The sequence below is a fragment of the Fusarium tjaetaba genome (genome assembly GCF_013396195.1).
Source record: "Fusarium tjaetaba strain NRRL 66243 chromosome Unknown NRRL66243_c0000095, whole genome shotgun sequence".
Lineage (NCBI taxonomy): Eukaryota > Fungi > Ascomycota > Sordariomycetes > Hypocreales > Nectriaceae > Fusarium > Fusarium tjaetaba.
The window spans coordinates 105879-117423 of NW_023501291.1; the positions used below are offsets into that span (position 1 = coordinate 105879).

Genomic DNA, 11545 nt, shown 5'->3' on the forward strand with positions numbered 1-11545 from the left:
GGTTCAGCTGTTTTGTTGATGACTGCAGCATTCATCAGGAGACGGACATATGCACCAACAAATCGTAGCTCATCATGACCGGCGCGAACTCTGTCAATAGTAGACCCCTAAAAAAGAAAACCCTTGCCAACTCTGGCCCAGTAACCAACCAGTTGTTCCTCAAATGGCATCCCCTAATGCTAAGCTAACCCGCACAGACAGGGACGACACAGCGGGTCATACAAAAGGCTTGTTTACTTTGATGCCCCATGCTCCATTTTATGTCCCATACTGTGTGAATACGTACTGGTATGGACCAACTTATGGCTTCTGTCTCTATAGGTAGAGTCCGGTTTTGCGTTGCAAAGCTTGAGACATGTTTCTGCCTCAACTTCGGCTTCCTTGATATTGAAATCCAGATGACCAATTGACTGGTGCTCGGGTCATTGAAGATGTTGGCTGCCTAGGGGAGGAAAGAAAACACAGAACCCCGATCCTGAGTGACAAAAAGACTTATGTAATATAGTCTAAGCTTCGGATAGCTTTTAATGAGTTTATTTTGGCACCCTATATCAAGGTTTGCTGTTTTCTTGCCCCAGTTCCGTCTCATCATGGTGGCAGGTTTTATAAGGCATTTCCGAGACACTTGAAGGGATCGAGACATGAGCAAAAGTCTGGGCAAGACAGCATGTGCCTAAAATATTTTATAAAACGTCATTGCAGGACCCTCTACCTGCCCTACCCTACGCCATCGACAAGCAAGGAAAGAATGCAATTTTAGTGATTATGAAGGCTACATATTGACAATCTCTCTTGAGGTACTCTCAGGGGTGTTCAACAAACTCCAACAGCAAACCTCTCAGGCAAGCGTCAACTGAACCAGGGAATGTTATCGCCTTACTGGGGTCAAGACCGCTCCAGTGATCGATCCTACCACTCGGCCTTCTGGAATGTGTGAACGACGATGCTAGCCCGCAACAATTCCCTGTAACCTTTATTTTAGGGGAGCGGGAGTCCATTGATGCGCGTCATGTGGAGGAGGCACAATCATCGTGACGGAGAGCAGCCTGTCTTTGTTCGTCACGACTACATAAGATCACGAGGCTTTCGGTATTATTTGTTGTTCTCATTTACGCGACATCCATGCCAGAGTTCGTTCAATTTTGCGAAGCGTGAGTGGACGGGAAGCGCGCTCCGTCAGAACATCTGAGACATCCTTACTGGCTGATCTGCGAGATGATATGAGGCGGAGGAAAAGCAAATGGATTAGCCTGTCCCAGCTGCGGATCACTTTTGCTGTCATTGCCAGCAGGGAGCATTACCGTTAGAACTAACGAGAACCACTACGCACCTCCCGTCGAAGCCTACGTTACCGCTGACTACCTTGGCTATTTTATGGATTACGGCATTTACCATACGCGCCATGAGGCGTGTCAGATGTTGGCAAACGTTACAAATTTGTCTTGTGGCACATAACCGCGGATCGAGCTGGAGAGAATAGCCTGGAAAGCAACAGTTACATGTAGATCTGTGATAGTCATAGTCTCCTGAGATTAGGGCCGCAACCAGATAAGATCTTCGGACAATACGATCTCTCGAGCCGGTTGACGTCTGTCTTGATCAGACCATGCTGGTGGTGAGCCTGTCAGAGTGTAACCACAGACGAGGAGAAATTATGGGTTGTGTAACACCCACGTAGGGATGCTATTCATACCGTCACGGATGTAAAAGCACATCATGACACTTCAGGGAGACTGCGGATACTGAGGTTCGCATGCACAAACGAAGGACCACGACACGACACGACACGACACGACACAGCCTCTGTTCCTCTTCCAGATCACCAAGACACACTCAACAAGATGGATCCATTCAGTCATCCTCCATCATACGAAGTTTTTTTTTGCGTGTTGTGCATCGCGAGACAGAGAGGACGGACGCGTAGCCAATGCAGGTGAAAGAATATGTACATTGTCCTAATCCTCGTATTGAGCCGGCCCACACACCTAAACTCCAATCCAGACCCAATCCTTACTAAACACAAGGTTTACTGCCCTGCCCTCGGGTCGGGCCCCTTACCCCGACAGGCGATGGTACGTCCGGCTGTTCCAAGTTTAGATATGGATGCACAGATCCATTTGTAGTGACAGACAGTACAGTATTGGACAGTGCTGGGTGTTGGAAGAATATGATAGAAGCAGTTAAATTGACAGTTGGAAGTTGTTGTTGTTCATCGATGGGCCTCCAGTGGCCAGTATGTTCTGTTGGTGTCCATTTCACCCGCAGCTGAAAAGAACATTGACCTCTCGTCCAGTGAAACCACCCCTTTGAAGTGCATAACGCGCCTGATGCGCCACGTTCTGAATGCTACCAATATCGAGTTGGGACGTTGGACTTGTATCTAAAGCCCTCTATGGTCCTCCGTACACAGTGCATCACATCAGCCGTATCCATTTTCGGAGACGCCCTTTTTTGCTGGGGGGCGCTACTACGGCACTAGAGCGCAGTACTATACCTACATACAGGACAGTGGAGGCCCATCCTCTACTCGCTACTCGGCTACCTTAGGTTGCTGTCTCTAGACTACCTTGGGTACCTCCCCAGCCCAGCCCAGTCCAGCACAAGACCCAGTCGTTTCTTCAACTCTTGGGGATCCTTTCTTTCGAGAGCGTTTTGTGTCTTGTCATTTCCCTTTGCTCTCGCTTTCGCTACAGCTTCAACTGACCGGCCTCACTCGCTTTGGCTGTGTCTCTTTTACATCAATCAATCGTTACTTAACAATTATCAACCTTGACCAAACTCCTTGCATTAGTACTCACAGCCGCCCAGGCCGTGATACTTCATTCGATCAGCCCAAAAGGAGGGTGGCGTTGCCCAGCGACCAAAACCTTCATCTCATCATTCGACAAACTCACTCCAAGCCTTTAAGCCGCATTCAATTGCTTGCAGCGGACCTCTGGTCTATTCATTCGCTCACACTACTAATTGTTACCCGTCTGTCGTTCCTAGGACGTAATACCCTTCAACAGTCAGTCTGCTCAGTTGCACTTAATCTCGGCCGTTGAACCCAGTCCCGTGTACAACATTCACATCGCAACGTGTAATAACCTGTGATTGTCCCCGTCGAGGGCATCACCGTCATTCATCATGGCCAGCCGAATGTCCATGTACTCGATGGCTTCAGAGGCCCTGGGTGGTGGTCCTCAAGCCGCCCAGGTGTCCACCACAACTCTCCTGAACGCCATCCACAACATCTACCTGTCTTCTCAGCCCTATCAACTCGATGCCAGCACCAGTCTAGTTGTCAATACGTGGCTTACCGCTGCTCAGGCTGGAGCTACTGTTGATGCTACTCTCGCTGCTCGAGCTTGGGAACATGCAAGACGCCGTGCTGAGGATGGCTGTGTGATCTTGGGGTAAGTTTCTTTAAAAACGATTATGTTCCGCTATCCTAACATTGTACAGATCACTCCACCAGTCAACTCCTTCATTGCTCGTGCCTTTCCTCAACACTTTCCCCTTCGCCATTCCTGCTTCCATCTACAAGTCTCTGGAAGCTTTACAACCGTTTCTCCGATGCGTCACTCCCTACAATGCTTCCGCTCCACGACAGATCGCTCTCGGCGTTACACTGACCTTGAGTTTGGGAGGAAATGTTACAGGCGCCTCGCTTGCTTTATCCCAAGGTGGCATCGACACCGAGAACGGCTTGCTCAATATCCCCGCCGAGGCTGGCTACCGTGCTTTTGATGTCTTTTATTATCTCCTGACATCAGCATCGACACCGGCCGAGCGAGAATTCTTAGGCCTCAAATCCCCTTCAGCGTATGCCCTATTGGCTCGCTCCGGCACCTATGAGCCACCATCCTACCTGATCACCGCCGACGATGGTGCCGCGGCCGATGACTTCCGTCAAGCTCTGAAGGAGATCGGTATCAAGGGCTCTGCCCACCGCAACTTCATTTCCACACTTGCTGGTCTGCTCAAGCTCGGCAACACTCTCGACTACGATGCCGATTCAGACGATTTCGAGGAGATTTGCGAGGATGTTAGTGGCCTTCTTGGAATGGAACCAGAGGTGCTCATGCAGCAGCTAAGCACTGAGGACCGTCGAACACTCGTTGGTGGTTTGTACGAGGCTCTTGTGGACTGGGTGATTTCGAAGGCCAACAGCGCTATTGCTGCTCAGATGCTTCGCATTCGAGATGGCGACGAGTCCATTGATGGCCGCGGTGTGCGCACTCCCACCTCTAACGAGGACGGTGATACCGTCTCAATCACAGTTGTGGAAGTTCCCGAGCCTTCGATCGGCCGGGCCCTAGCCATGCGTACCATTTTCGATGATACCATTGGAATCAACGCTGAGATGATTGAAGATGGTGTCGAGGTCCACCCCATTGGGTCTTCTGTGGTTCGTGAGATGCAGCAAGCCGTTTCCGATGTCGCGCCTGATCTGGGCATTATGACTGGCCCCCAGGGAAGGGACCGCCAACATGATCTCGAGAAGCGGGAGGTCATTTTGGAGAAGGTTGCTTATGGATCCGAAGATGACAGTTTCGTAAAGAAGCTGTTGTTCCCTGTCGAGGGTGAAGGAATCAGCCTTGGTCGCGCAGGTCGTTTCGATCTGCCTGCCCTTTTGAGTGCCAGCCGTACTTGGTTCCATCTTTCCCTTCATCCTACGGATGACTCGCCTGCCAACTTGGCCACTCTCCCTGCCATCACTTCGGCATGGTCAGCTGGTACAGTCTCCCGCCAGCTTCGCTCATGGAGACTTCCCGAGTGGGCTAACCGCCGCAATCGCAACCTTGATTACACCGCTGACTTCGACGTCGACGAATTCGTTGGTCGATACGGCGCTCTCGGCTGCAAGGATGGCAAAGACGGCATCGAGACCTGGATGCTCGAGAGAGGATGGAGCAATGGCGAAGTCTTCATCGGCAAGGAGCGAATCTGGGTTCGGGAAGGTCCTTGGTGGGAGGCAGAGACCATGCTTGATATCAAGCCCGCTCACAGTCTTCAGAGCATGGGCCAAAATCCTTTCACTTCTGGTTTTGACACAAGTTATTCAGCCAATCCTCCCAATGGCAGCGGTTTTTTCCCTCCTCCTGCCATGGATAACAGCTTGAACGGAAGCAATGATCAGCTGATGCACACTCGAAACTTCAGCCAAGGCAACATGAGCCAGGTTACCTTGAACCAGCATCAGAACCTCAACCCCCAATCAGCACCCTCCATTGCCCCCTCGGCTATGCGCAACGTTCAGACCACCGGTGACTACGGTCTCGGTACCAAGGGTGACACATATAAGGGTCAAGTCTATTACAACGAGGATGGTGAGTTCACCGGAATTTTGGATGGCGAACTTGCCAAGAACAAGAAGATCGAGTCCAAGCCTTTGCCTTTCGGTCGCCGAGCATGGATTGCTTTCGTTTGGGCCCTGACTTTCTGGATTCCTTCACCTCTTCTCAAGTTCATTGGACGTATGCGACGACCCGATGTTCGCATGGCCTGGCGTGAGAAATTCGTTCTCTTCTTCCTGATTATTCTTATTAACGGCATGGTCGTCTTCTGGATTATCGGTTTCGGAAAGCTTTTATGCCCCAATGCAAACAAGGCATGGAATGTCAAGGAGGTTGCTAGCCACGCAGAGGACGAAAAGGCCTTCTGGGTAGCCATCCACGGAAAGGTTTACGACATCACCGATTTCTGGCAACAACAGCACAGTGATACCAGCATCAAGGTCACGAAGTCCAACATGCTGCCTCTTTCTGGTATGGTCATGGATGACTACTTCATGCCTCCCCTGAACAGGGCTTGTAGAGGCCTTGGTATCAAGGAGACGACTCAGCTCACTTTCAACGACACCATCACCAATCCCCTGGCCCAGCATACTTCCGGCTTTTATACCCGTGATCGTACCAGTGCGCTTCATGATCCCGACTGGTACTGGAAGAAGTTCCAGCCCAAGATCAAGGAATACTACCATGGCAATCTCGTTTGGAAGAAGAGCAAGGTCAAGAACGAGGGTGCAAACGAGCAACACATGTGGGCCACCTATGGCAACGAGGTGTATGATCTTACTGATTACTTACATACCCTCGACGTCAACGACAACTTCGATTCGTACAAGTTCCTTAACGAAGATATGGTAGACCTGTGGAAGAACAGCCCTGGAACCAACATTAAGAAGGATCTCGACCTGCTTATCGCCAATGCAAAGAACGAGACTGTCAGTGCCAACCTTAAGAACAGTTGGCAGTGCATTCAAAACATTGCGTATAAGGGTATCCTTGATTTCCGTGATTCGCCACGATGCCAGGTCAACAACTACCTTCTTCTGGCTTTCGCTGTCATCATTTGCATCGTCACCGCTGTCAAGTTCCTTGCAGCCCTTCAGTTCGGATCCAAGCGACGTCCCTCACCGCAGGACAAGTTTGTCATCTGCCAAGTCCCTGTCTACACCGAGGGTGAAGATTCTCTTCGAAAGGCTCTCGATTCATTGACCGCCCTCCAGTACGACAACAAGCGCAAGCTCATCTGTGTCATATGTGATGGTGTCGTCGTTGGTCAAGGTAATGATCGCCCCACCCCCAAGATTGTTCTCGACATTCTTGGCGTTGATCCCAAGGTTGATCCTCCTGCGCTTCCTTTCAAGTCCGTCGGCTCTAGCAGTGAGCAACTCAACTACGGCAAGGTTTACTCTGGTCTCTACGAGTTTGAGGGAAACGTTGTTCCCTACATCGTCGTCGTCAAGGTCGGAAAGGAGTCTGAGCAGTCAAAGGCCAAGCCTGGTAACCGTGGCAAGCGTGATTCTCAGATCCTGCTCATGAGCTTCCTCAACCGTGTCCATCACCGAGCACCCATGTCTCCCCTTGAGCTTGAAATGTTCCATCAGGTCAACAACATCATTGGTGTGGATCCTGAGCTTTATGAGTACCTTCTCATGGTCGATGCCGATACCTGTGTCGAGGAAGACTCGCTCAACCGTCTTGTTGCTGCTTGTGCTCACAACGCCAAGATTGCTGGTATTTGTGGTGAAACTACCCTGGAAAACGATGAAAAGACCTGGTGGACCATGATCCAGGTTTACGAATATTTCATCTCTCATCATCTTGCAAAGGCCTTCGAATCTCTGTTTGGCAGCGTTACTTGCTTGCCTGGATGGTATGTTATTAATCCGCTCTCCCGTTATGTCAATTGCTAACCTCGCTTAGCTTCACCATGTACCGTCTCCGAAGTGTTGACAAGGGCAAGCCTCTCATCATTTCTGATGCTGTTATCAAGGACTACAGTGTTTGTGATGTGGACACCCTCCACAAGAAGAACCTTCTGTCTCTAGGCGAGGATCGCTATCTTACCACCTTGATGACCAAGTACTTCCCTGAGATGTCCTACAAGTTCATTCCCGATGCCCAGTGTAAGACTGCTGCCCCCGAGTCGTGGAGTGTTCTGTTGTCTCAACGTCGACGATGGATCAACTCGACCATCCACAACCTTGTTGAACTCATGCAACTGAAGGAGCTCTGTGGTTTCTGCTGTTTCAGTATGCGCTTTGTTGTGTTTATTGATCTTTGCGGTACCATTATTCTCCCCTCGACCTGTGTCTACATTGGTTACCTTATCTACATTCTGGCCACAGGCTCTGGACCCATTCCGTACATCTCAATTGCTATGATTGCTGCTGTTTATGGTCTCCAGGCTCTTATCTTCATTCTCAAGAGGCAGTGGCAGCACATTGGATGGATGATCATCTACCTCCTTGCTTTCCCTATCTACTCCTTCATCCTTCCCCTCTACTCTTTCTGGAACCAGGATAACTTCTCGTGGGGTAACACCCGTATCGTCATTGGAGAGAAGGGCAACAAGCAGGTCGTCGCCGTTGACGATGAAGGCTTCGACCCTCGCTCTATTCCTCTGCAGCGTTGGGATGACTACGCTCTAGCTAACAACCTGCCTGGACGTCGCGGTGGATACCAGGAGAAGACCGACTATTCCTATGGTGATAACTATGAGCTTGATGAGATGAAGTCTGTGTACTCTGCTGGCCCTCAGGGCTCTGTCTTGACTGGTATGCCTGGCCGCAACACCTACATGCCTCCTCAGTCCCCCGCCTTCAACAACGGTCGCACATCGACCATGGGCTTCCAAGATTCTCCCTTGCAGCATCGACAGTCGATGATGTCTATGGGCACAGGTGTTCATGACATGCGCAGCCAGTCACCATACCAGGACTACCCTGGCCAACATCCCAGCGTGAGCAACCTCCGTGGTCAGGCCAATCTTTCACCCGCCACTGGCGGTGGACATAGCCGATCTGGCACTGCTCTGGGCTTCAGCAGTGGCGCTCGATCTCCCATGCCGGATGCCATGCGATCGCAGTCGTCGTTCGACTTCCAGCATGGCCACGCGGGGCCCAACGACATGGCTATCGTCGAGTCTATTCGCTCAGTTCTGTGCGAGGTTGACCTAGACACCGTGACCAAGAAGCAAGTTCGCGCTCTAGTAGAGCAGCGTCTTCAGACCGAGCTTGTTGGTGAACGCCGAACATTTATGGATCGACAGATCGACCACGAGCTGGAGAACATGTAGTTTGCATCTGAAGGGAAATGAAGGGTTTCTAACTGTTTTTTATACTCTAATCTTGGGTACATACCTTATACTAGGTCTATACAGTGTCGCAGCTATAGTCTTTCCCAATCTTGGATCGAGTTGCTGGCGCAGTCAGAGCATGATGGAAACACGGGTGTTCAAAAATGAGGAAGCGAGAATACCGGCAGGCGTTGGTTATGATTTTTTATTCCTGGGCAGATATAAGATATGGGAGTCGTTCCTTGGAAAGCTTTTACTGGTTGATCTTGAAAAATGGTATTATTTCTTAATGAATGGCTGGCTGGGACCACTAATGGTTCATATCTCATACTTTTAATCCTACCTGCTGTCAAGTCTTTCAACATGTTCGCTTATCTTGCTTACGCTTCACCTTGAAAAATTATATGTCAGTACTTTGACTCTGCCCGGTGAATGTTCTCCTCTCGGCCCAAATTGCTTTCATGCTACATCGTTCACTCGTCTCATCCTACCGGTCGTTCTGGTGTCCTCCTCGTTTTGTAATCATGTTCTTTATCTGTCCGCTTCATCTCATTACTCAACCATGGCTTCGTATGTGACTGAGATATCCAGTACCAAATGCTATATGCCTCGACTACTTCTTACCCAGATCTCCGACGCCCTTTAATCGTAGGTATACATCCGTTCCCCAGCCATATAGACTCTGAACCGCAATGCCACCTCCAAAGTACTCGGCGTACGCCCTGCTCAGAGGTAGACCGTATCCCAGTCCAGCGATGGAACTACCGCCAGTACTGGCAGTGGATATCGCACTGAGACCGTCGCCACCATTGCCATCTCCTGGGAAGTCATCCATGTCGTCGGAGAAGGTGGTGAATGAGTACGACCAGATATTCGGGCTGACCTCTGGTGGAATCCCGCCACCACGATCGCGAATACGAATCGTCACTCCTGGAGCATTATCATCTAGAGGAACTATCGCATCGTTATTGGTGGCGTTCCGGCTGTCCTTTGAGGCAAAATCGCTGTCTTTGGTCGATGGAATTGACCAAGATGCTGTAGAGGGTTCTTCGGTCAAGGCAGGCTCTGGTGCGATCGTGACGATTACAGGTTCGTTAGACTTGTTCTCAATTGTAGCACGGAAAGCATTTTTCAGCAGTTCAGTAACTATGTACTCGAGGTGCATAGGGACAAATGCGAATGTGGTGTCCGGCTCGCCGTGTATATAGAGAAGAGGCCGGACGCCATATCGAAGCTCACATATATCAGCGACGAAGCCAGCACATGACTCTACTATTTGTGCGGGGCGAAGAGCTGTGTCGATGACTCCAATGTACGAGGGGTCATCGGGGCACGGTGTTGGACTAGCATTAGGGTCAAAGTGCGGTTGAGAACTGAAATGAAGTGCAATATGCTGCTCCGCAATGAGGCGCGTACCGATTCGAGCGCGGAGGTGCTGGTCGAGGAACCTTGTAACCTCTTCGGGAGATACATATCGTCGACATTCCAGGAAACCCTTTGCAAGAATGGGGATAGTATCGGTGTGTGTCGCAACGAGCTCGGCCAGTACATTTGTGAAGCGTATCTCGTCTTCGAGATTCGAGATTGGTCGTCCTTCACGGGTCGCGTGCCAGTATGGAAGGAGTATTGATAAAGAATGGAGATAGTTGTTGTATATACGTGAGATGTTCGGGTTCGCAACGACGATGTAAGGAAGGTTGCGAAGCGCTTGGATACGATGAGCGAGGCGCACGGGAAGAAGAGATAAGGCGAAATTTGCGGATGAGAGGAGGGACTTGGAGGATAGAGGTGGCCGACCGTGTCTACAGATTGTCAGATATTGTGAGTAGCTAGAAGAGGAGCTAGACAAACCTCACGAGGTCTGCGAGACACAGAGGATGTTGATGTTGTCGAGCCAGGGTCGCAATCTCATCATCCGACACTTTTGGGGAGTGCAAACCCCGTCTCGTCACCAGCCGGTTCCGTGTGCTTTCATGGCCCCAATGCGGTTGTCTCGGGCCCCTCCATTGAGATGAACATCGATGTGAGGTGTAACAGGACCATGACGGAAGAATAGTAGAGGCAGCAGGCCCTCGCTGCCTTATGAACCTGGTTGAAGAAGCAATCATTGCAGCATTGTGGTGTATTTAGTAATAGTCCTGTTTTCACACTCCTCTTGGAGATAATGTCGTTGGGATGAGAAAGTATGGGACTGATCTGTAGAAGCTGGACAGACCAGTAAATGTCCCCGAGGTGGATGACTCTTCAACGGTCCGGGTGGAGTTGAGAGCTGCCACTTCCAATGAAGGCGCTTGGGACCGGCTTATCGCTTATCACACGGCTCACAATTGCGGGGTGACGGGCATACGTCACCGAGTCGGTCCCCCCGCCAAGCATCATATCGTAGACTGTCAGATAGTCATCCTACTACTACGAGAGGGCTCTATATTGAAATGCTAGACTCGGTGTGTTTCAAGCAACCATGGGTAAGGCATAACCTCTCGGTAGAAGGCAGTTTAATGATTATATTCCCTGACGCCGATGCAGTAGAGCTTGTGATAATCTATGTATGGATATCGATGGCCTCTCCGTACGCATCACTTGTTTCCCATTCGATTACTGGGTCTTCATCTCGCCATCGGGCTCGACTGCCTTGATGTGCTCGTGGTTCTCAAGCGTTTGGATCTTGTCGTCATCGTACTGAACTCTATAATCGTTGTCAGCTATCACCATAGAACTGTACATGTACACGAGGTTAACTTACGCAAAGCCTTTGATGAGGCTGTACTCGTGTGTGATCTTGCCGCCCTGGTCAATGGCGTGCTGCTTGGCACTATCTACGGTCAATTTCATATAAATGAATATTCTTTCGAGCGGGCACGTACGACTTGACTTGATCGTCGGACGCGTCGTCCTTGCAGGTAACCTATGAGATATTGTCAGTCGATGCCGACACAGGATAAATGGCGAAGATGATATGTACGATGTAGGAAGGCAT

General features: G+C 50.3%; 2 protein-coding genes across 2 annotated transcripts; one reads left to right on the top strand and one right to left on the bottom strand.

Moving 5' to 3' along the window:
• Positions 1-3126: 3126 nt before the first annotated feature.
• FTJAE_5087 (chitin synthase) lies at positions 3127-8568 on the top strand (the record flags this gene model as incomplete). The annotated part of the gene is made up of 3 exons (XM_037351558.1): positions 3127-3395; positions 3445-7143; positions 7194-8568. 3 exons carry the CDS (start codon positions 3127-3129, stop codon positions 8566-8568), a joined length of 5343 nt encoding a protein of 1780 aa, XP_037207833.1.
• Positions 8569-9181: 613 nt separating this feature from the next.
• Positions 9182-11545, bottom strand: FTJAE_5088 (branched-chain alpha-ketoacid dehydrogenase kinase mitochondrial precursor; the record flags this gene model as incomplete). The annotated part of the gene is made up of 5 exons (XM_037351559.1): positions 9182-10370; positions 11168-11254; positions 11312-11380; positions 11433-11473; positions 11531-11545. The coding sequence occupies 5 exons, from the start codon at positions 11543-11545 to the stop codon at positions 9182-9184; spliced, it is 1401 nt and encodes a 466-aa protein (XP_037207834.1).